Source organism: Paramisgurnus dabryanus, chromosome 3 (genome assembly GCF_030506205.2).
Source record: "Paramisgurnus dabryanus chromosome 3, PD_genome_1.1, whole genome shotgun sequence".
Classification (NCBI taxonomy): Eukaryota; Metazoa; Chordata; class Actinopteri; order Cypriniformes; family Cobitidae; genus Paramisgurnus; species Paramisgurnus dabryanus.
In genome coordinates this window covers 2,234,458-2,260,848 of record NC_133339.1, presented here as the reverse complement: position 1 = coordinate 2,260,848, position 26,391 = coordinate 2,234,458, and the positions used below count along the sequence as shown (strand labels likewise).

Here is a 26,391-nt window from a genome sequence, read left to right as displayed (position 1 = left end):
AACAATTTAGCAAGTTTGCAATTAAAAACAATTGTTTTCCTTCTTAACCTCTCACTGTTCTTGTCATCCAAGCATAGAATAATGTTAAATAAAAACACTAGTGGGCCAAATCATCAGAACCGAATCAAACCGGATAACCATGGTAAAAATGAGGTATGTATTAAACTGTGGATTTAGGGGTTGTGCACACCAAAACTTTTAAACGTGCTGAAATGACTGGAGGACACCAAATGCCAGCTGTTTTTCAGCTGAGTGCCAGCTTTCTTCAGCTGAGCGCTTTGGTAGCTGTGATACTTCAGCTGTGAGTCAGTTGGTTGCTGTGGTAATGTCCGGCCCCTCCTCCACTGTGATTGGATGGTCGTGTGAGAACTGACATTGACAAGTGGAGCTTTTCACCCAGGGACGTCACTAGCCCCCCTTAAAATTCCTGCCAGCCCCCCTAAAAAATTATTTGATTCATTAATTTGTGATCGCTTCAGTCCCCTATAAAAACTCTTTAGAAAAGGCGGCATGCTGCGTCAAGTTTCGGCTCCTCCCCTGATCTGAGTCAGCATGGATTTAGCGCGTTTTTAAATCTGCAGGGGGGCCGAGCAGAGCGAATATCAGTAGTACAAGGTGTGTGCAGGGCGGACTGACCATCTTGGCCTGGCGGCTGTTCTGACCCGCCGTGCAGTCAGCTCAGGTTGACATGTGAAATAATATGATATGAATGATTGACGGACCTCTTAAAATCTACGAGTCAGTCAATCGCGGTGCGAAAATGCCACAACATGCCTAACGGCGGAAACTCACTGCCTTTTTGGCTTTATCTAACAAATATGCAGCGCAAAGGAGAAGCAGAGAGAGACAGACGCAGCGTGATGCTGCAAAATCACAGAAATATTCCCCAAGAAGGGAGCAGGTCAGTCAAGTTAAGGCTCGTACAGACTACATGACTTTAAAACGTTGGTCCGAACTGTGCGGTTCACACTACATGACTTGCTCTCTGTGAAATCAGGAGTGTTCACGTTGTTGATCAGTTCACACCACACGACATAACGTGACTGCCCCACAACAGGAGGTAACGCACTACACGAGTTGAGAACAACTCTATCACCCGGCGATTCTATCTTGTCCACAAACCACGTTTTGTCACGAAAAATCACGCGATAAAACAAACCGGAAATGACGCGAAACAACACGCGCACCAGTAAACCCACAGAAGAAGAATGAAGACGACGCGCAAAACTTTTGTTTGTATATATAGACTTCAGACAGAAATTCGTGCTACAAACCGTTTGCGCGATGCAAAGCCGCAAAAGAAAAAAATGAAGAGATGTGTATGTGGAGAGGTGGATCAACACCACACGAGGACAGCAGGGATTTAAGAGTTGGAGGTGAGAACAGCTTGTTTATATAGGAAATATAGCTGCATGCTTATGTTTGGCTATGATCACATTTAAAATATCAACGTGTTGTCTACTGTGTTTAAAAGCTGTGTTTCTTGATTTAATTATCGTTCAAATAGAATAGGACAGGCTTCGCAAAGCATGACTTGGAGAGCGTTTGTCTTTGACCCTGCGATTCTATGCAACAGGTTTGTGTGATTTCATTTCAAACGAATATGAACTGAATGTTGTCATTACGTTTTTTTCTGTCTGGGTATGTTTTTGAACTTTTTGGTGTCATGCAGGTGACACGTTCAAGTCCCTCAGGTTCAAGTCCAGGATGGGGGACCAGCACCATCCCACAAATAGTTTTGGATAGCTGTTCTGTACCAGGTTATAAAGGACGATTTCTTGAAGGTAGGGTTATTACAAAATATAAATCTATCTATCTATCTATCTATCTATCTATCTATCTATCTATCTATCTATCTATCTATCTATCTATCTATCTATCTATCTATCTATCTTTACTACTTCATTTTAAAAAAAGAACACCCATAACATTGTTGACATCAGCAGTTGACTGTCTTTGATATATTTATTTTTATGTCTATACATACCTGTATACATTAATTTCATAATTTTATCTGAGCTTACACTATGTGTATATTAAAGTATTTTGTGTATAAACATGAATTATGTTAACACAGCAATAAATATAAAATTACTTCCAAACCTTATATTGTAATATTTGTTATTCTACATGTTGTTTAGTCCCTAGTTTATCTTTATACTTATTTTTATAGATTAAGTAAGAAGGGGTCTCATTTATAAAGCATGCGTATACACAAAACAGTTCTGGAAACATGCGTACGCCAGTTACCACACAAATGTTGTGATCTTTAAAAAAAAAAAAAACTTAATGGGAGAATAGGCTTGCATGGTGGGATCAGAAGATAATTAATGTACGCACACTTGCAGAAAGGGAACATTACTTTGTCTGTATTTTTTGGCGTATGCCATTTTTGGCTTTTGTGCATACATAGACTTTTAGTAAGGATCCTACACACAGTTTTATAAATGAGACCCAAGGTGTTTGTTCTACATATAACTATGCAAATAAATCAATTGGAAACTGTAGTCTTGAATATATAATAATTTAATCAGTGACATTTGGTGTGTCCTATTGTTTTAGACACCATCAACGGAAGGAGAGTGGCATAGCCGTGGACTTCGAAAGGAAGTGGCAGTTTCCACATTGCTTTGGGGTACTTACTACCACTCCAGCTGTAGCAGACTGCTGACCAAAACATGGTTGATGGGCAATGGAAGAATCGTGGGACGGGTGCTTTTCAACCGATGAACACCACCTCACATCGCAATTGTATGGCAACAGCAAAAGTGCAACGCAATCTGATGCGGGACTACTTTGTCTCACCAGCGTGTAGTGTTTATTGGCAAGTTCAACACATTTTAAAAGGAACTGATGTAGAGTTATCCCTGCAAACAGCAGATTAAAGCCAGTTATTGTCAGTTTAGGACATTCGTTTTCTTGTGTGTTCTAAAGTCCTGTATTTGTAAAGAACACAATGTGGTTCACTTTTTCATTGTTTTAAGTATTCTGTTTATTGTTGTGTTATTATTCAATTAATTTTAATTGCATACAAATCAAAAGGTGCAGGAATGTAACAAATAAAGGCAATCTGCATGTTGCAATTAAGTGCCTTATACTAACTTTATTTCTTGATCCACACTCATTATTCACAGAACATTAACAATGTTTCTATACTACGGCGCTAAACATCAACATATCTGATCATGCTAAAAATTTATGGGGATTGTGATGATAAGCTCTGGGCATTTTTACTCAATGTGGATTAATCTAACAGCCAATCACACACAATTATATTACGATATTTATATATCACCCAGCCCTTAAAAGGGCTCTACATAGGGATTTTTGTAATGTTTAATTGTGTTAATGTGGTGCACTGCACGTGTTCTAACAATGTATATTTTGTCTGTCCACATAATATACATTCAAATGTACTACATTGTTTTCAAGTTGCACAAACAACAATGCAAGGCTATAAAGTACTATTCATATTGGCGTTTTTTGTAAAATATGACAATGTGTTTTATACTTTTATACTTTGTTGCATTAAATGTATTACTTTCGATAGACCATTTATTTCATGAAACACCACTGGGAAATTCAATCTAAACCCTTCAACAAGTTTAACCACCTTATTGATAAATGTAATACATAGTAAAGTCAATAGTTTGTAAACAAAAACACATCGGGACCGGACCGCACATGTCATGCATGATATATGCATAGGGTAGGTTGTTCAGGTGACAACATTGATCCACTTCTGTCAGTCTCCTGGGCGTTATATATCATCACCATTATGCTTCTTTTGAGATGTGATAAGAGAACTGGGTCTTCAATATCCCTCAATTCCAAAGCCATGGTTCCCAAATGAAGTTAATGTATCCCTAGTTGTTTGTGAGTCCATTTGTGCAACAGTAAAGTCTAAAATCAATAAATAAATGCAATGTTTTCAGTTAATATTTACCTCCACACTTTCATTTATTTTATTTGTCTATTCAAACTAAATATGAGAATTTATTCCTTTGTTTACAAGCTCTTTCGACTGGTACAAAAGGCAGATTGTAATGTAACTGAATATCCTCTAATACACAATATATAACAATAAACAGAATTACAGTAAAAAGAATTATACACTTTATAATGTTTTACAGACATATCCCAAAAATAGGATTACGCTAGCTTCTATAATATGCATGTATATGGAAATATGACCAATTTACATTTTACCCTATAACATTTAGATAATGTAATAATAACATTTGCTCACCTGGCTGTTTTACAGCGTTTGCTATTTCTCTCCACCGTTTCTTTTTCTCAGCGCAGTTGTGGTAAATATATGTGAAACGTCATACAGACATTTATGCCTGAGTTCAATGTTTTCTTGGTGACATGCTGCTCATCTTTCCCTGTGACGTCAACCCCTCGTCGGATTGGCTGTAGCTCGTGACATCATAGGAGGTTGAGTCGCGCGACAGCTCCAGATATCTAACAAGCTAGATATTTTTCTGGTGTCGGCGACGCGTCTGCGAGGCGTCTGCGAGCGTCTTTGATGCGTTGTTGGCTCTTTCATACCAACAGATTGGCGAACGTCGATCGCCCGCTAATCCCCCGCGATTTGCACCAGATCACACCCGACCTGTCGGCGAGCGAACGACTTGCAAATCGGGCTTAAATCTGGCTTAAAATCATGTAGTGTGAATTTAGCATTACAGGTGTTGATAATTAGGCATGAGAGTGAGTAGAGAGAGAGGGGGACAGAGCGAGAAAGCAAGCAAACAAAAACACAGGGCACACAACCACGCCCACACTTTCATAAATAAAGTACATTAAAAAGGTTCAGGAGAACAATCATCATAATACCATTAAATTAAGAAAAATATGCCCTGGGACGTAACACACTATGACAGTGTTTCCATTAACCAATGTGATGCAACTTAAACGTAATTTTGTTCTCTCGCTGTAAGTCATTCAAACATCCATGCCGATAGGTGCAGGGGCGTCAGACACCAATGTTTTTAACTCTTTCACCGCCAGCATTTTTCATGATTTTCACAAAAGTTTAGATATATAAACATACAATATATGAAATAAAAGAACAGACCCTCTGCTATCAAACAAAAAATCTGTTTCATCCTACCTTCATGTGTTCTGTTTTTATCACCTCTCAAATATGTGTAGGTTTCATCAAAAACACAAAATTTTGAGCAAAAAGCTGAGATAATTCAATGAAATTGAATGAAAAAGATTATGATATTCAGAGAATTTTAAAACTTTAAAATGAATAACATTTCTGTATTTATTTAACTATTTTTATATATAAATTCACAAAAGATGTTACTTTTATTCATTTGCTGTAATCCACATCTTTAAAGAAACAGTATGTACGATTGTGGCCAAAACTGATATTGCAATCACAAAACTTGTGGTTACAACTGGTACTTCAATCTCACAATTGGTGGCCAATACAAAACATGACAACATAGACATCAGTTGAGGGCTGCAACTCCACCTTTTAAATGACAATATCCTTGATAGACCACTGTTGTAAGTGATATAAGTATTTGAAATGAAAATGATTTCTTAATGTCTAGTGACATATCACGGCCATTTTATGATTAATTGATATACATTTCTTACACACTGTTCCTTTAAAATTCATAAGATTGCGAGGAATAGATCCAAATTCAGCCCTTTATCCAGCGATCTTGATCCAAGTTCTCATCTGCAACCGTTAAGTCAGTTCGCGTTCGTTATTGAATTCATATATCGCGCTTCAAGAAGCTTTACGACACATTGCTTTACGTCGAGACGGTCACATTTGAAACCATAAATTTTCTACACAGAGGAGGTTAACTGCACATTACCGTACTGGGGTTTGAAAATGTTTTGTGCGTTTCTTACACGTTTTAGATAGCAAAATGCAGCAGCAACAGCAAAGAGCCCATGAGCGCACTCAGACGCTGATGACGTCTGCGACTGCACTGTCTGCAGCGCCTGCCGCCACAATAAAGTTATGTAGATCAAAACCCCGAAAATCCCCGAAAAGTGACAAGGATGCAGCACAGAATTGATAATATTGTGCATATTAAACAGATTAAAAGACAAATAACAGATTAATGGACGCTTCTTTGATTTTGAGGTTGCATGCAAAATCCATTTGCCCCCTCAGTTTGAATGAGGGGGTGCCTCTGGGTGTGTGTGTTTGACTTCATATAGCACTGCGCAGACCAACATGGGCATGACATCAAAATACCACAAGAGCTATTTAAAAGCATACAGATCAGTCAACTCTCGAATCACTTTTGCGGTTTTTAGATTTAATTCGCTTGTTGGTTCTTGCAATGCTGCGTCAAACACACTTTTTCTGTCTTGTACTCCAACCAAACATACCGCACATATGTAAAGAATGATCATGTGACTTTAACGTCTATTGCTTTTTTTGTGATACAGCATGTTCCTTTTTGCATTGCCTGAAAATCCACCTCACCCTAGTAAAAAACATTTTGCGATATATAGGAGTGTTTCCACTAGATGCCTTTTCAACTCACTGTTTCAGTTTGCATAATTTGTGTAAAGTAATTTAATTGCATCTTAACCAAAAATATGACAGGCTATATAATAGGCCTATTATGCTGTGATGAAGTTTGTATTATTTTAGGATAACATTATATATTTGATTAAAACCCCCGTAAACAGAAATTCACAATTGAATTTATGTCCATATTTACTTTTATAATGTGACGTATTTCTGAGTCAAAGGGAACATATCACACAAGGAAAATAATGGGGGTTGCTTGTGTTTTCTAGTGTGAATTCATTTGATATAGAAAAGTAGGCGTTTCTTTCAATAATTGAACTCGCAGCAGACTGACAGATGGAGAATTATCATTAGAGAATGATCACCACAAGAGAGCAGAAGTTTTAGATTTTAATTAAAGTTTATGAAAGAAAATAATGACCCACACTGATAAATTGTTTATAATTAACACTGCAATGTTCCATTAGAAAAATAAGAATTGTCAATTTGGATTTCATGGGGACTAAGCATTTAAGGTATTTTAATTATTTTTGTACAGATACATAATAAAAATTACAAACAAACTAAACCAATCAATCAAACACGTATTAAAACAAATTAAATTGATTTACCTTCTGTTTGTTGAGAGTGGATGTTTGAAATCAGCACTGTAAAAAATAGAGAAAACATAAGCTGATAAACCACCTGAAAGTAAAATACTGTTTGTGTATTGGGGGGGGGGTTACGGGGTATATTCGGTTTACGGGGAATAGTGTATAATAACATGTATATTATGCTATGGCACTTCATGTGTCCCTGTAAACTGCTTAAAGCTTACTAAACATACTAAATGTTACTTTTCATAGATTTTTCATGCCAACAGGATTTTGTGACGATTGGGGTTAGGGACTGGGGAATATAATATACAGTTTGTACAGTATAAAATGAATTGGGTCTATGGAAATGTCCCTGTAAACCACATATGCCAACGTGTGTGTGTGTGTGTGTGTGTGTGTGTGTGTGTGTGTGCGTGTGTACCTGGTAATTATCACGTTGTGGGGACCAATTGTCCCCACAAAGATAGGAATACCAGTGTTTTTGTGACCTTGTGGGGACATTTTGATGTCCCCATGAGGAAACAAGCTTATAAATCAATCAGAATGATGTTTCTTGAAAATGTGAAGTAGCAGAAAGTTTTCTGTGATGGTGGGGGTTAGGGAATGGGGTCGGTAAGGGGAATAGAATATACAGTTTGTACAGTATAAAATGCATTACATCTATGGAATGTCCCCACAAAACATGGAAACCAGAATGTGTGTGTGTGTGCGCGCGCGTGTGTGTGTGTGTGTGTGTCAGAGGTGGAATATTACGTTAGCAGTTTGAGGATATATTTATCACCTTCAATGGTAAATTATTTAATCTATTACACTGGATCATACTCATTACCAAAAGACAGGGGAAAAACAGAATGATCTAAACTCTCTTCTAAATTTATAAGATCAAAAGGTGTTTACCTCATGAAACAGGCTCGTGAATAAATAAGCGTCAGGTGGTACTGGCCACTCATGGTCATGATATTGTTAACATCACCATTTGAGGTTTGCGCACACTGTCTACTTTTTCCGGGTGAAGTTCCCCTGCTAAAAAAACCAATAGACACTATCACAGAAATTCTATTAGTTATATTGGTTTTATTGGGAATTTTATTGGTTCTAATGGAATATGGCCCAAAACACACTACAGTGTATTGGTTTTTGTCGGTCTCTAATGGTATGTATTGGTTCTATTGGTTCTATGTATTGGTTCTAATGGAATTTGGCCCAAAACACACAACAATATAGTTGTTTAATAGTAAAAGCTAATGGTTCCTATTGGTATTTTAATGGAAACCATTAGAATTTTCTGTAATGGTTTTATTGTTTTTTCAGCAGGGTCTGACTCACACATCCTTTAGGTCCCCTTCTGAGCCAGGCTAATGTAGTTATCACTGGGTATTAAAATTTGAAGAAAAAAAAACTTCAGACATGTCTTTTATTTGCATGATATGGCAATGTAATGTTTAGTAATGGGAATATGCTCCTTACCTGTTGATGGTGCTCTATTTAGAGTTGCAACCTGCAGAACAAGACCATGCAGTTGGTGTCACGTCTATCTCATGTCTCTGTGATTTATTTTTATAACCCATCGCTACCTTGATAATGGACTTTGATAATAAGGATCATCTGAAAGTGCTCAATGAAATGTTTGAAGAGTACTGTGAGCCAAAGAATAATGTTTCAAATCTGACATCTGAGGTGTACATTTTTCACAAGAGCACAGGGTATAAATCACACTGATGCATACCTGACAGATAATGACATTAATTAAAGTGTATTATTTGTTTTTATTTTTATTTAGGGCAAACTTACAACTTACAAATGCAATCTCTCAAACTCTCTTAAACAAATAGTAAATGTATAAAAAAACAAACATGTTATTGTTAACAAATTGTGTTTATCCTACAAACATGGAATTTTTTTTATAATTTATTGGTTTATTATAAAGTTTATTTCAACTGTTGTGAAGTAGAGGGACACCACTTGTCATCACAAATAAAGAATGACCCAGTTGTGGAGAACATTTCTTTAATACTGAAAGCGGATTTTAATGCTCTGAACTAATTGTAAAAATTAGATCAGATGTTTAGATCTTGATACAGTCTTTCAATTAAAAAGAAACTTCTTAAATTTTTTTTTAATTTTAGTAATCATCTTTATGATTATTTACTCACCCATGTAAATAAAATCAAGTAATAAGTAAGTTAAAAGCCAGATATAATCACAAAATAAACCCTTACAAAAAATAAACCATATTTGAAACTATATTGACCAGATTTTAAAGGGTTTTTTAGTATAGTAACAAATTATCCAGGGTTTTACTAAAATTGTCATAATGGTAATTAATTTGCCAGAAAACGGTTACTAAATATTTGCTATAATTTTACGACAAATATTCCGAGGGCAGGTATTATCCTTTAAATAACTGAATGTTTACTTGCCACATTTTTGGCTAAAGTAGATAATTAGACACAAATACTGATTTGAAATATTTTATTAGCTCATTTGTATCAAATTCAAACATGTCATGAGAAAAGAGACAACAAAGTGATACATTAAACATATAAGTCATATAAGTCAAGATGACTCAAAGTACATAAAAAAGCTGTGTGTTAGTATAAGCCATTGTTATTGGAGTATAACAGGCCTTAAAATGTCACCGCTGACCAGAATCAATTATCTTAAAGAGCCATGTCATGAGAACAACATGCAAAATAGAATATAGGTTAAGTGTAATTTATTCATCCAGTTTATAAAATGCCTTGTATCTCATATTTTAGTTTTAAATGCAGAATGAAAAGGGTAAGAAAGGGCGAGATTTTTGACACTTATGATTTATTACGTAGGTTTTTGAACCAACTGATTATTGATTTAATGCTGAATTTCTTGGGCTTGACTGATGCCACTGTACAGTTCAAGTTACTTTTAATCCCAGAGCTCTTTAACACAAACACAGTGTTACACCAGGCATCCTTCTCACCTTTCTTTCTGATAGCGGTGATATTAAATTTCTCATACGGGGGAATCAGCACCTCTGCCTCATCAAAAAGCGAATATTTTGTCACATTTGCACCATAACAAGTCTCGATTTCAAAACAAGATTCGTTTCCAAATATAATTGTTCCTTCACGTTTAAGAGAGGAGGACGCAAATGCGCCAAAACGAAACTCTGTGTTATTTTTAATATTCTCATTAAACTTATCACTGGAACCACGAAAAGTTAAATGACATTCATTTTGTGATCTCTTAAGAATCTGTATCGCTTCTGTCAAGAAAAAGTGAAGTGAATACCATTTGAATGTCTTGTTTTTGTATTGTTGATTACCGGTTCTAACATCATGATTGAATTCGTTGTGTATGTGACCACCAGTGTACGCAAAAATGGCACTTAAATGGTTGGCATTCAAGTTATCTTCAATTTCCCTTGTATTATCTACTTTAAAGTGAAGTATTCTAGGAATGATTTCCTTTTTTAAATATTTTTTCTTCACCAGGTTTGCCATCTTCTCTGCACAACCATCATACTGGTCATCAACTGAATTCTCTGCCATATCCAATGGATATATCTCTTCTTCATCAGACACTCTGTCAATCTAGCCATGAGAAATAACAATAACATCCTCAGTAATTATGATTGTACAGTATTATACATAATATAAAACTCATATTTCAATCTTACCATTCCTAGGACAACATTACTGGTGACAATGAGAATAAGAGCTGCAGTGGTCAACATCCTGATTTAGTCTCAATCCTCAGATGAATGACAAATGGAGATCAGGTTTGTATAAATTACAGCAAATAACTGCAAGACAACAAATGCAATATTGTGTTACAAAGTCAAAATCCTACTTAAAAAAAATGTATGCACAATACAAAGGGAGATTCCAATATTTCGTCTTGGGAACCATTTTGTTTAAAGAGCCGTATGAAACATTTTTTAAAACTGATCAAGCAAACATATTTCTTTAACCAGAGCACTACATGTAAATATCTAATTTGTGAGATGAAATAATTTATAGTAACAAACCTTTTCAGATGTTAAGACCTTCAAGTGATTTTTCTTCCAGGATTTGATAAATAGAGTAACAAATTTCAAAGTATTAAAGTTAAAGTTCAGTACATAAAATGATGAGATCTGATACCTGTACTGTATACTGTACTGATACTGTATGCATGAACAAAGAGTGGCAGTAAGGAACAAACTAAGAGAGTTTTATACAATTTAAAAGAAGTGGGCTGGGTCAAAGACATCCAATACATAGAAAAACATCATCAGTACTTGAAAAACTGAAGAAAACTGATCATGTCTTTTAAATGGGTGTTTTCCACAGTTCCCCTATAACATCTGAGAATCACACCGTTTTCATCTGTCTGTGTCAGAATTTTGGAAAAAAACAAATAGATTTGTTTATGCGATATGTTGTCTTGACATCATTAGTATAATGTGCAACATGTGCAATACACAAAACTCAATATGCCGCTGTCTTATTGAATTACCCATAAGATCAGAAAAAATGCATAACGGTGTCACTTACTGGGTCTGACTGAAATAAAATAAAAAATATTTCAAACGGATTAAAAATCTGACAAGTGATCTTAAGAGCCACATGGGGTAAAAGATACAAATGACAGTACAGATTAATCTGTGTGGTATTTTGAGAATTAAACATGTAAAATACAGTAAACATTGTCAAAGTATTTTCTTCAGTTTAAAGTAAATATGCTATGTAATTTAATGTTATAGAAGAGGTTTCTTTATTTGTAATAAAATGCATATAATTAAATAGGTGACACTTGGTTAAAAATCCCTCATAAAATATTAAATTGCCTTGAAAATCAACTCAACGGGGCAAACATTGACCCTAAAACAACTTTCCAATACTCCATTTCAACAACTGTAGTTTTCTTCACATCCATTACATAGGCATTCAAACACAGCTACATTACTTGAAATTAAGACATTTTTTTATTGTCGAAATAACATTCAAATTAGAAATAAAGTAAAAAGTAGTGCTATTTCCTGTGCAACAAACCAAAAATGTGATTATGTGTAATGTACACTAATTGTTGAATAATCCAAAATGGTGAAGATTTTATATTTTGTGGGTTGTATTAAACATAACTTTATCAGAACAGTCTTCACTGTTAAAAAACAATTGCAGCATCTTTGTTAAATCAACATAAATTTTTATGTTACTTTAACTTATAAAAACAAGTTGAAATTGTTTAACTTAAATTGTTATGTCAACCTTTTTTAAGTCAAAACTTAAAATAGGTTGAACTGGCTTGCAAAACCAAGTTTTAACTTCATGCTGCATTTTTATACAGTGTTTTAATTATCTACAGCCACACAATGTGGAAAGTGGTATTCTGATAAAACACGAGAATGAATATCCTGAGTATTATGATGAGAAGTTTGCTAAGAATTATAACAGATTGAAAATACAATAAAAAATTAAAATATGTATTAATTTTAAATCTACACTGTTCATGTATGTGCATTGTATGGTTTGTATGATTTGTTGTTGCATTACTAATAATAAACATAATGTTCATTGTCATAAAATATAAAGTTAGATAGTTAGCGTTTTAAGTGCTGCATTTCTATCTCTTGAACAAATAAACATTGAACAAAAGTTGAGAGACAAGCAGAAAATGAAAACCAAGAAAATGGATTCTTTAGAAAGGAGAACTGATTCCCGCCATACATTTCAACACACTAAAGTTCACTGCATAATAAGAACAAAATAAGCATCTTGGTGTCCTTTTGAGGAAGCACTGATGCTGCAATCTAAACTTTTGCTGGTGCTGAATGTCTACATTTAAGAATTGTAATGAAAAACATTGTCAATGTTTTAGATTAAATCTAAGCATTATAATAATCACTAGTTGTTTTATTTTACTCTGAGCATTAGTCACATCAGTATAGATCCAGAAATTCCATAAAAAACTAAAATTAATTTAAAGTATTTATTATTTCATTTTGTTCTTGAATATGTATTGATCCTTGCAGTTGCAGTTTTCAAGTGATACATTTTAATTATGTTATTTTTACTTTGGTTATGTCAGGAGAAAATACAAGGAGCCGGAGTCTAATGCAAGTGAGTATATTTATTAGGAGAGAGAGAGTGCAATGGAGAGAAAATGTTCACAGCCAGTGTCCGTAGGCTTCCTGCTTAATGTCAAAGCACCCCACAAGTCCACTGGAGAGATAATTAATCCACAAGAGATATCGGAAGTAATCCACACACGATCGCTGACGTAATCCACACACGTTCGCTGACGTAATCCACACACGTTCGCTGACGTAATCCACACACGTTCGCTGAAGCGAATCATGCGCCACCAAGCAGTCCGGCGCGATCGTTGGTGTACTGCCTAAAAACGAAGCAACCAACAACCGGCCGAAGAGTGAAGACAGGAGTCCAATCAGGAACTAAATCCAAACAGAGAACAGAACCAACAGGAATAATGAAACCTGAAGCAGAGACAAATAGTCCGGAAACCAGCGACCGATCCTGGGAGCGAGAACACAAGCAGAGCGTGAAACACGGCAAACAGACAGAACAAACTCTCTCTGGACTGGCAGCGAGGCAGTGATCTACCGGAGACAATGAGCACGTGAAGCAGGACAAACAGAAAGGCTTTAAATAGGAAAAGATGACAAGACACGGCTGGCAGACAATGAGAAAAACAAGAGGGAGGGGCAAGTGCACACATAAGGGACCGTCACCAAAACAAAGGTAACATAACACACGCTACTGATCAAACAGGTGTCATGACAGGTTATCTCAGCTTAATCTCGCCTCTTCTTAAAATTAGAGTACACTGTTTCGGTGCCTTAATTTCTACACTGCAAAAAATGATGTGTTAATTATTTACACATTGTGTGTGTCATGCCATTTAAGGTGTTATTTCATTTAAAAATAAATGAAAGGGACAACAAAAGTTGTGTTAAAAACAGTGACGGGAGTGACGCGTTACAAAGTAATTCAGTTACTGTAAATCCACTACTTTTATCAGTAATGAGCATGTAACTAAGTATTTTTTTAAATCAAGTAACGCAGTTACAATTACTGAAATTTAAATGAGTTGGTTACTCGTGTTGCTCTATTTTGTGATAAATGAACACTTGCAGACAAGACATTTCTGATCTAATGTTGCAGGACCGTGGTGGGCGGCACAATGAATAATAACACAGAAGGTGTCTTGTCTGTAAGTGTTCATTTATCACAAAATAGAGTAACGTGAGTAACCAACTCATTTGCATTACAGCTAGCATTACGGCTAGCCATTATGTCATTTATGCAAATATTATACTTGTCATCTTTTTAGCTTCTTCATTGTACTACTGAATTTCCATTCGTTTTCCACTAAATCAGAATATTGACCACTGCAGCTCTTATTCTCACCAGTAAAGTTGTCCTAGGACAGTTAGGACTGAATTATGAGTCTGTATATTACTATACAATTATGACTACTAATGATGTTATTTTTTCTTATTGCTGTAGGTTCACAAGTGCCTGTTACGGCAAAAAATTCAGTTGATGACCGGTATGATAATTGTATAGAGAAGCTGGAAAACCTGGTGTGTCAAACCAGGTTTGCCATGTTCTCTGTACAACCATACAACCATACCGTTCATCAACTAAATCCATTGACATACCTAATGGATATATCTTTCCTTCAGCAACCAGACTGTGATCCTGCAATGAGAAATAATAACATCACATCATCAGTTGTAACGTAATATTGTCTTTTTGTAATATTTACGCTCAAAATGTAAGCATATGGGACAACTTTACTGGTGACTATGAGAATAAGAGCAGCAGAGGTCAACATCCTGATTGAGCAACCAGGTCTCACCCCATTTTGTCAATATTTGACGACACTTGACCATTCGTCAATATGTGACGCGGAGGGTATACCTTTCGCGTCATTTTTTGACGAACTGGGGACTTCAATACTATTACGTCCGTTGCATTATCTTCTCCTATTTTCTTACCAATTTCGCGTCGGTTTAGGGTTAGATTTACATAATGACATCCCTACCCAAACCTAACTCTAACCCCAACGCCAGGTGACAACTGTTTCTAACCCCAACGCCAGGTGACAACTGTTTAATTTCGCGTACACTGTTTAATTTCGCGTACACGGTTTAATTTTGCGTAATCTAACCCTAAACCGACGCGAAATTGGTAAGAAAATAGGAGAAGAGAATGCAACGGACGTAATAGTATTGAAGTCCCCAGTTCGTCAAAAAATGACGCGAAAGGTATACCCTCCGCGTCACATATTGACGAATGGTCAAGTGTCGTCAAATATTGACGAAATGGGGTGAGACTGTGTTAGATTGAGTCTAAATACTCAGATGCATGTGATTAGTTGTTATTCCTGTTATGACCTGTAGATGGTGTAATACTTTAACAATGTAAGGTAGGCCTACAAGAAATGGGGACATGGAAATAAAGATTGAAAGCTGGAGGACATGTTTTCTGTGAACATAAAAAACCTTTGAAAAACTCACTTTGAAAAATCCAAATGCAATGCAATGCATCTTATACAGTCTGATTCATGTTTTCATAACATGTGATATATTTATATTCACTGATTGATTGATTTATTAATCATTTATACAAGACCTCTATGTAAAGCACTTAAGAAAACGCTATTTTAATAAAGCTGTGAAGTCCCAGAAAGCAATTCTGGCTGAATTTTTTGGCTGTCAGTGAAAATAGACATCTAGTCCAAGAACAGATGATGCATATATGCTTAGAACATGTAAAAGAAATAAAAGCAAACACTTTGAACATCTGTTGACTTTGCTTACATGATGGAATATCGTACATCTTCCTGTAGCAAGTTATTTTGGCAAAAACGACAAGGTAGAAGTAAGTTACTCATAGTCAGCTGTCATCTCACTGTCTTGGTTATTGCTTGCTGGGATGCTGGCCATGTTTTACGCACACAACTGGTTTTAAAGTTACATAAATCTGCTTGTCAGATCAGACTTGATCCAGGGACACAAAAATATGATGTTTTATTTCAATGTAAGATTGTTTTGTTGAAAAGTTTGAACCCTCATAGACGTCAAATCCTTTTAATTGGCAATGCAAAATGATTAGTCTTTCATAAAGGCCATATAAATTACAGTACAAGGGTAGAACAAATTTCAAGATAGGTAAGAAAAGGTCATGCACAACCATTTGACAACACATATGCATATCATGAACAGAGAGTTACAATGACGAAAAAATAGGTATTATTTTATTTCAGGTCTGCTCTTAAGATAACTGAATACATGTGAATATTAAATTAAGGGTTTGTCATAGTTACAATTATAACATCTGAGATTCAATCGTAGTTTTCAGTGTGTCTGTGAGGATGTATGCAAGACACAAACAGACTTTACTTAGCAACAAGTTCACACCTTAACATGTGGCTTAATGTATCACATCATGAACCAAAAATATCGAAGATCGAAAGCACACGCTCTTCAAACTATACTGCTGCCTTATTTAAGTCCTTATATACAAAATCTAATGAACCTAATCAATTAACTAAAAATAAAGTAAAAAACTGAAGAATAAACACAAAAAAGTTGTAAAATCCCAAATTCTGTACTGATTTGTAAACAAAACAGAAACTGTAGTTTTAGTATATTAAAAAGTTTTTTTTTTTACTATAGTTTCTTACAGTTTTCTTGTAAATTAGCATTTTTAATTAGACTTTTGATGGATTTTGCCAACAAACTGGTATTTCTAAATGGCCTGAAGCTGGGATTAAGTGGAACGTAAGTATTGATGAATGTATACGTCCCGAGAGCATTCGGTTAATATCATTGTCTCATTTTTGAGGGAGCATCTGAGCTTCTCATATCCTGATAAGTAAACTCTTTTATGCTATTAGAAAATCAAAGTTTAGGAAGCATTTACTCTGATGCACATGAAGCTTTAGCTACTGTATTGCCGTCTTTTCTTTTTTTTTATCTAAGAGTAGGCCACATCAACAGATCCAAAAGCAACACCTGAAAAAAATAATAATGCGAAAGACTAAAATTGATACTGAATACAGATAAGTGATGATTATACTGTAAATTATATTGTCAGTTTGTTGAATATAGTTTATCTCACCTTGACCTCCTCCTTTCTTCAGTTTAGAGTACACAGTTTTCCCTCCTACACATGGGCGGAAATCCCGGGGGGGTCGGGGGGGACAGGACCCCCCCTATCTGAGGGTTGTCCCCCCTAAATTATCATTAGAATATGTGTATTGAAAATAATTTAATGATTTATAATACTTAAACTAGTTGTGTAAGAAGTGAAACAATACAAATGCAAACGGAGCAACAACAAAAAAACGTTTTAAATATTTGGATTCCCCCTCCCTTGCCTCACAGTGGTTTGGTCCACTGCCCACGCCCCTTTTACCTCACCACCACACATTCCGGTGGTAGAGAAGTGTACGGAGCCGACGCGTTAATAAGCTATATACAATACAACGTTTCCCATCACTTATCAGTTTATCCTCATATGTTTTAAAACTGGACTATTTTGACATATAAACATGAACATATTTCGTTTTCTGAGAACAGAAGCAGATAAACGATCAAGAAAACATTTTTATGCATTCATGCAGAGGTGAGGCAGAGCTGAAAGTAACAAATTACATTTACTCACCTTGCTGTAACTGAGTTTTTTGTGTACTTTTACTTTGAGTAGTTTTTAAAATCTGTACTTTACTTTTACTTAAGTATGTTTAAAGTATTGTTGGTTACTTCGCTACATGTTAAATCATATCCGTTACTGAGTAAAAATAAATAAAAAAGTAAGGTGATAAAGACGCGCCACGGTCGGATGATTGATTGATGGGCGGGGGAACGCGCAAAAAGAACCATGGAGAGGGACGAGACAGGCGCAGGCTAATGCAGACCCTCAATTCAATTCTTACGAAAGAAACCCCTGGCCATTGACGCAAAGCGATTGTTTCATTCAGGTAGGGTTCATGCTCTTGAGTACGGAGTTTGAGAATTGCCGACCGTGTTTAACCGCTAATTTGCACGATGCATTTTTAATACATGCGCATTATCTTCCGAGGTCTAGCAGCTTCGCGTCAAGTCAAACAACTTGAGAACGTCCTCGAGAATGCGCAGATCATTAGACATTGCAGAGAGAGAGAGAGCGCGAGAGAGATAGATTGAAAGACATCAGGTACACAGGTCTGGGAGCTAATAAACGTGTAAAGGATGTATAGTGTATAGCCATGGCACTCATCTCATTATATGTTCATTTATGTATATAGTTTAATAACAATGTATGTTACCAGCAATACATCAATTACAACCTTCATATAATGATTGTATTTACTAGCTGCTGACCTCATATTATTTTTGCTTCAAAAGTGCATAACTCACCTGTAAAAATCATTAAATAATTCCATAAATGTTTCTTAGTTATAAAAAGCTTTTTATTTTATTAACATTTGTTATTGCACTTTAATTGTAGAGATGTTTACAATTAAAAACATAGTTTGAGATGTATATATCCTTCCTTTGTGAACTATACTAGAAACCTCTCCCCGCTGTAAAAAAGTAACTCTTAAAATTAAAATGACTTTTTACTTGAGTAGATTTTTAGACCAGTAACTTTACTTTTACTTAAGTAAAATATTATTAAAGTAACTTTACTTTTACTTAAGTAACATATTATTAAAGTAACTTTACTATTACTTAAGTAGAAAATTGTATTACTCTTTTCACCTCTGCATTCATATGTATTAAAATTAAATTTGCGTCCGTTCATAGAGAAAGAGAAACGTTTTCTATCTGTACCCATTTCCTTGCAAGTACAATTTTGCCTGTATTATTGGTGTCCCCTTCAAAAATTGTTCTTGAAAAATTTTATGTTTATTGTCCCCCCCAACATTTAGATGAGATTTTCGCCCCTGCTCCTACACTGGAATTCCCTAAAAATTTCAATTATTGGGAAACTTCATTATAAACATCCCAACATTCACAGTTAACTCCTGAGAAAAGATGACAGTTTAGCTGTTTGTAGATATTATTAAACAACAATATTAAATATGATGTACGACGCTGCTGACGTGTTATCTGGTGCGCCCGAGCTTCGTTTACAGTCTGAGTGAGACGCACGCTGTATTCAACATTGTTTGTATTTTGGTATTGCTATAACTTTAAAAATGGTGCATGTTGCGAATGTCCTAATCCCTCAAACTGTAAACGAAGCTCGAGCGCACCAGATATCACGTCAGCAGCGTCATTGCAGTGTGGTGAATGTGGATTCACAACAGACCCGGAAGAAAAGACAATGCTGAATAAAGTTATAATTTCTGGACCAAAATGTATTTTTGATGCTTCAGCAAATTCTTACTGACCCACTGATGTCACACATGGATTACTTTGAAGATGTTTTTATTATCTTTCTGGACATGGACAGTATACCATACATACATTTTCAAAGGAGGGTCAGAAAGCTCTCAGACTAAATTTAAAACATCTTAAACTGTGTTCTGAAGATGAACTGAGGTCTTACGGGTGAGTCATTAATGACATAATTTTCATTTTTAGATGAACTAACCCTTTAACTTTATGTGTATAGATCTGTTCAATAAAAGCAACAGAAAGCCACATCTGTTATTCAGCATGTCATCGCTGTTTATTTTACCTTTCTTGTCTTTCTTCTTTTTCTTCATTTCTTTCTTAGGTTTCAGTTCAATATTAGCATAGATGTGTTCAGCTGCTTCACTTACATTGTCTATAAAAAAGAATAAAGAAATGATTAAGAGTTTTCTCCTCTCAGTCTTTAGTTTTACTCCTCTGGTAGTTTCTACATTTGCTCTTAAGTTTATTTTTCTTGAAGTTGACCTGTGAATACATGACATCACTGTGGCCAGCCTGAGACAATGCTAAAGGAAAAGTTCAACCTTAAAAAAATTTATTGTCATGAGATAAACAACATTAAATGATATCAATACATACCTGCACCTGTGTCTTTATCGTCTGTTGTAATAGAATAAAGATGAGCATCTCTTGTAATGAATAAAGTTTAAAAAAACATTTGTCAAAGCTTTATGTCTTGTGAAGCCTTCATAGAAACATTGTTTTGTTTTACCTTTCTTGTCTTCCATCTTTTTCTTCATTTCTTTCTTAGATTTCAGTTTAATATTAAGATAGGTGTGATCAGCTGCTTCACTTACACTGTCTATAATAAAGAATAAAGAAATGATTAAGAGTTTTCTCTTCTCAGTCTAAGACATCGTTTTTTTGTGATCCCATTTCTCAAACTTTAGATAGTGTGTAATGTTGCTGTAAGAGCATAAATAATGCCTGCAAAATGATAAAGCTCAAAGTTCAATGCCAAGCAATACATTTTCTTTAACAGAACTAGCTTTTCAAAGCCTACAGCGAACGGCCGGTTTGGACTACAGCCCTCTACTTCCCGGAAGTATTCCCATAGGAATACGTCAGTCACTTGCTAAGCTCAAGCGGCTCAGACTAAGCTAAGGTGCTGTCCAATTACAACACACTAAACAAGCTACACAATCAGAACTCGTTGCGTATTTCAAAAGGAGGGACTTCATATAACAAGGAAGACATCAGCACGTTTTTAGGACAGTGAGTCAATTGTGTGAAAAATACTGAGTTCTTTTACACATGAAACATGAACACATGTTATATTGCACACTCTAAACACAAACATAGCTTAAAAACACAGGAAAAACGTTAATGTTAATAACGATCATAAAGATGAGCATCTCTTGTAATGAATAAAGTTTCAAAGGATTGTATGTTGGGATGTCACTGTAATATAATCAATTATAAAAGCAGATTTCTGGCACTGATCATAATAAATGAATATATTGACTGACCAGTTGGCAGTGGACTGTAAACATCTTCAGGCTGTTCCTGATCTGATGTCTGACTGATGTTCTGCTTTTGACTGACAGCTGAGGGAGACTGAGAAAGTTTTTTGTTTTTGTAGCACCACAGCAGGACCAAGAAAAAGATCAAAAACATTAAGCTCAGTCCAAGACACAGACCAACAATAAGACCAAGAGATGAAGATCCTGTGGCTGGAAAAGCAGAGATACATCCATATATAACTATATATGCATATGCAAAAAAACATTTCAACACTGCTTATAGAGGAGAGAGATCACCTCTGACTGAGATCCAGCTCTTTGGAGACTCTCCTCTCTCTGGGTGTTTACAGTAGTAGAAACCCTCATGTGACTTTGAGACTGTAGGGATGATCATCATGTCTCCTGTAGTCTGATTCTGCACCACTGATTCATCTTTATAAAATTCAGCTCTCAGGTTAGAGGGTTTTTTATATCCATATAAACAGCGTAGAGTCAGAGGATCTCCTTTAGTCACAGGATGAACAGGACTCTCCAGAATCACATCAACATCTACACAACAGAAGAAATAACTGATGAATATAAATTATAAAAATATATCAGATTGATTTTTCCCATTTTCTATCAGCTTATTACATCTGGCAGATGATAAAAATTAATAAAAATTCCATAGACTTAAAATGAAAGAGCATCTCTAACCATTATCTAGGTACTAAAATATACTGTAATAGAGACCCTAACAACACCTTAGCAACCAGTAAGAAAACCATTGTAACCATATACTGTAGTGCTGGTCTAAATATCTGCATTTATATTTCAGAAAATACCACAATCTATATTTATTTAAAGGACAAGTTCAGTATTTTAGACTTAAAGCCCTGTTTTCAGATTGTTTATGGTCAAATAGAATGGTTTTGACTGAAATTTCGACATTTGCGGGTGCCCTGAGAATTTTCGCGTGTTTGTGTTTCAGCTCAGACCTCTATAATGGGTTTAATGGTGCACTGGAACAATCCTTCCTAAAATGCATTAAACTTTCGTTTACAAAGACGTGAAACTCACCGAGTGGTCAGGGGTGTTCACTGATATGCTCACACAAAAATCGCTGCAAAAGATGCTTTCCAACAGCTGTTTTAGCATTCGTTGTGAACTTGTGGACCTATTTTTCCAAACGCCTCACACCCGTACATTCTTCCGCTTAGAGCTTGAATAATAGACACTCCAGCCCAGGTGGTGGCGCTAATCCGCCTTTGCCAATTGCAAGAATAGAAACAAAGTTCCCGGCGCGGAGTAATACCGTACCTCACAGGACATCTAATACAAGTCCATGGAGCTGGTAAAAACTACGATAAAACCTGTTGGAATGCGTCTTTTGGAGCGATTTTTGTGTGAGCATACCAGTGAACACCCCTGACCACTCGGTGAGTTTCACGTCTTTGTAAACGAAAGTTTACTGCATTTTAGGAAGGATTGTTCCAGTGCACCTATAAAGCCATTGTAGAGGTTTGAGCTGAAACACAAACACGCGAAAATTCTCAGGGCACCCGCAAATGTCGAAATTTCAGTCAAAACCATTCTATTTCACCATAAACAATCTGAAAACAGGGCTTTAAGTCTAAAATACCGAACTTGTCCTTTAATATCCACTGATTATTGAAATTAATGGAATCTGTTTCATTGCACTGATGGTAAATATTTTCTGCCTCTAAAATGAATAAATAATGATTTGTAGACTCACTGTGTACTGAGATATTAACAGGATGAAGTTTCTCTCCAGATTCAGACTGACACCAGTACACTCCAGTATCAGATGTGCTGAGAGATCTGATTGTACATGTAGATGTTGTTCCTGTAGATCTCCAGTCTGATGATAAACAAGGGTTTAGTTTGTCTGTGTATCTTCTCACTGTCCATCCAGTAGAGTTACTGTGATCCTCACAGCTCAGAGAGAGAGATTCAGATGAGAAGTGTTGAGATCTGTTGGGTCTGATGATCAGAGAGACTGAAGGAGAAACACCTGAGAAGAAAATGACAGAAAATCATCTTTATAAGAGATAAATGAATAAGTGAATGATATAAGACATAGAGTGTAAGAGATTGTTGTTGTTTAGTTGTGTGTGATGAACTCACCAGTGATCCACAGTGTTTGTGTGTTACTGTACTCTGTGTGATAGACTGGATCTCCTCTCTCTGCTCTGCACATATAAACTCCTGTGTGCTTCACAGTCACTGAATTCACTGTGTAGTTGCCTTTAGATCCTCCACTGCTGTTTGACACCAGCTTATAATCATATTTATTCACTGTAGAGTCAAAATGTGATACACATGCTTTTAAAATGAAATACTGAAAATTTCATTTAACCCTTAAAATGTTTTGAATAATACCAGATGATGTATTTGTTATGAGATGAATGAGATATTACCTGAGTAAAGACTCTGTACAGTGAACCAGCTGAATGTCCAGCCTGTAGATGAATTTATAACCTCACACATCAGAATCACTGAATCTCCTTCATTCAACCACTGCTGTGGAGAAACACTTAAAACTGTCTGTGGTTTATCTGAAAGTGATCAATCTCTCATGAATAACATGTTACACTTCATCTCTTCACACTAATAATGATGAACAAACATATAAACTCACCTGATGATACAGTCAGTGTAACAGCATCACTCATCTCAGTGTTTTGTTTACGTATCTTTCCTCTACAGGTGTATTTACCACTGGCAGTGTGTTGAATGTTGTTGATTTTACACTCTTGTGTGTTGCATTGTGTGATTATATTTCTGTTATTTGTCTTCTCTGCAGTCCAGCTGTATGTCCACTCAGTGTCTCCTGTATCCTGTATGTCACATCTCAGAGTAACAGTTTCTCCGCTGAACAGCTGTTTGTCAGGATCAACGCTCACTACAGGTTTAGGACTATCTGTGCAAACACAGATGTATTACACAATATTAAAAACAACGTGTGATATTATGAAAGTATGATCTCAGGCTGTTGAGATGCACAGTCGTAAAATTGAACAAACATAAAATATAATAAAAGCAGTCTGTTAGACTTTGAAATACTGAGATTGTCTTGGTTACAAATGTACAGTAACCCTCGTTCCCTGAAGGAATGGAATGGAGACGTCATGTCGTGACCAACAAATTGGGAACGCGGGAGGAGACGGAACTTGGGCTTACTAAATAAAGGCCAGTCACTACCTGTTCCTTAACCCACGGTAGTGATCTAGGCAGACTGGGAACAGAACCCTGTCTGGGCGGAACTAGAAATGCTGTGGAAGCCACCCCTTAAGAAGGTTGTTGGGTGGTGTATATACAATCACCTAAAGGATTATTAGGAACACCATACAAATACTGTGTTTGACCCCCTTTCGCCTTCAGAACTGCCTTAATTCTATGTGGCATTGATTCAACAAGGTGCTGAAATTATTCTTTAGAAATGTTGGCCCATATTGATAGGATAGCATCTTGCAGTTGATGGAGATTTGTAGGATACACATCCAGGGCACGAAGCTCCCATTCCACCACATCCCAAAGATGGTCTATTGGGTTGAGATCTGGTGACTGTGGGGGCCATGTTAGTACAGTAATCTCATTGTCATGTTCAAGAAACCAATTTGAAATGATTCGAGCTTTGTGACATAAAGCATTATCCTGCTGGAAGTAGCCAACGGAGGATGGGTACATGGTGGTCATAAAGGGATGGACATGGTCAGAAACAATGCTCAGGTAGGCCTTGGAATTTAAAAAATGCCCAATTGGCACTAAGGGGCCTAACGTGTGCCTAGAAAACATCCCCCACACCAATACACCACCACCACCTGCATGCACAGTGGTAACAAGGATGATGGATCCATGTTCTCATTCTGTTTACGCCAAATTCTAACTCTTTCATCTAAATGTCTCAACAGAAAACGAGACTCATCAGACCAGGCAACATTTTTCCAGTCTTCAACTGTCCAAGTTTGATGAGCCTCTTTTTCCTATTTGTAGTGGAAATGAGTGGTACTGGTGGGGTCTTCTGCTGTTGTAACCCATTCGCCTCAAGGTTGTGCGTGTTGTGGCTTCACAAATGCTTTGCAGCATACCTCGGTTGTAACAGGTGGTAATTTCAGTCAAAGTTGCTCTTCTATCAGCTTAAATCAGTCTGCCCATTCTCCTCTGACCTCTACATCAACAAGGCATTTTCGCCCACAGGACTGCCGCATACTGGATGTTTCTCCCTTTTCACACAATTCTTTGTAAACCCTAGAAATGGTTGTGCATGAAAATCCCAGTAACTGAGCAGATTATGAAATACTCAGACTGGCCCGTCTGGCACCAACAACCATGCCACGCTCAAAATTGCTTAAATCACCTTCAAGTTCACACTAAGAGGTGGAAATCTGCGAGCCACCTTTTCTCCAAACAATTTCAGCATGCAGTGTGTCCCCACAAGCAGATAGAAAAAGCTTTTTGGACTGAAAGGGAACAATGACATTGTAAAAATTCATGTTATCTCTCACCTGTAACATTTATCCACAGTCCATCACTGTAGTCTGTGTAATAGCCTGTGTTTCCTCTTCCAGCTCTACACCAGTACTGACCTCCATCTGAAACTTTAACACTGTGGATTGTGTAAGAGTTTGTTTCTGTTGTCGTCTTCTCAGTGTTTTGTGTGTGTTTGTACCAGTAAAACTTCCATCCAGTAGACCAATGATCAATGTCACACTTCAGAGTCACTGTGTTATCTGTCAGTACAGATCCTACACTATCTGATGTGAGTTTGGGTTTTGATCCTGTATGAGAATAAAACACATTCAGACCCTGAAGAGTCTCAGAGTTCATCTGTTCTTTATGAGCTTATAAATCTCATCAAAAGCTGCGTTACCATTATAGATTTTCACAAATATTTTTGCAATATTTTTTTAGATGTCGACAAAAACGATTGAGATGACACATTTCCATTAACCGATGATATGCGACTAAAACATATTTTTTTCCCCTTGCAATGCTTCATTCCAAACATCACTTCGACTGATGTTGGTGGGTTTACTAATATCACATCCTCTGGCCACAATAAAAATAACTTTTAACCTAAGGAAACGTAAGAGTACATTAATGTTAACGAAATAAATTGTTTCCATTGCCGTTTTGCGAAATACACCTCTTCTGAATTGCCTGAAAAACCACCTCATGCGAGCGTAAAACTTCTTTTCGGATATATTAGAGTTTTTGCAAAATTGACGTGATTCCATTGGCCATATTTTCAATTCTCAATGTCAACTTGGGAAATTTTGAAGGGTAATGCAAACACATCTACTGTCTGTTTACATGAAATTCCAAACCTAAATTATCAAATAAATAACCAAGATATTCTGGTCCTGATGTCACGGGGTGACGATCTTTCAGGGCGGAACCAAAAGTTGA

At 36.2% G+C, this 26,391-nt stretch overlaps 2 protein-coding genes and 1 long non-coding RNA gene across 3 annotated transcripts; 1 reads left to right on the top strand and 2 right to left on the bottom strand.

The window, feature by feature from the left end:
* Positions 1-910: 910 nt before the first annotated feature.
* On the top strand, positions 911-3,083 carry LOC135734111 (uncharacterized). Its single transcript, XR_010527164.1, has 4 exons — positions 911-1,376; positions 1,508-1,576; positions 1,673-1,784; positions 2,563-3,083. It is a non-coding gene; the product is annotated as an uncharacterized lncRNA (long non-coding RNA).
* Positions 3,084-9,574: 6,491 nt separating this feature from the next.
* On the bottom strand, positions 9,575-11,297 carry LOC135734110 (ecto-ADP-ribosyltransferase 4-like). Its single transcript, XM_065252992.1, has 3 exons — positions 11,126-11,297; positions 10,775-10,900; positions 9,575-10,688 (listed from the first exon to the last, which is right to left on the bottom strand). The coding sequence occupies exons 2-3, from the start codon at positions 10,829-10,831 to the stop codon at positions 9,924-9,926; spliced, it is 822 nt and encodes a 273-aa protein (XP_065109064.1). The 5' UTR covers positions 10,832-10,900; positions 11,126-11,297; the 3' UTR covers positions 9,575-9,923.
* Positions 11,298-17,087: 5,790 nt separating this feature from the next.
* On the bottom strand, positions 17,088-25,809 carry LOC135733737 (Fc receptor-like protein 5). The gene is made up of 12 exons (XM_073813737.1): positions 25,488-25,809; positions 23,621-23,902; positions 23,400-23,537; positions 23,107-23,277; positions 22,715-22,993; positions 21,277-21,528; positions 20,986-21,189; positions 20,229-20,318; positions 20,096-20,116; positions 19,782-19,871; positions 17,232-17,276; positions 17,088-17,125 (listed from the first exon to the last, which is right to left on the bottom strand). The coding sequence occupies exons 1-12, from the start codon at positions 25,807-25,809 to the stop codon at positions 17,088-17,090; spliced, it is 1,932 nt and encodes a 643-aa protein (XP_073669838.1).
* Between the last annotated feature and the right edge of the window lie 582 nt (positions 25,810-26,391).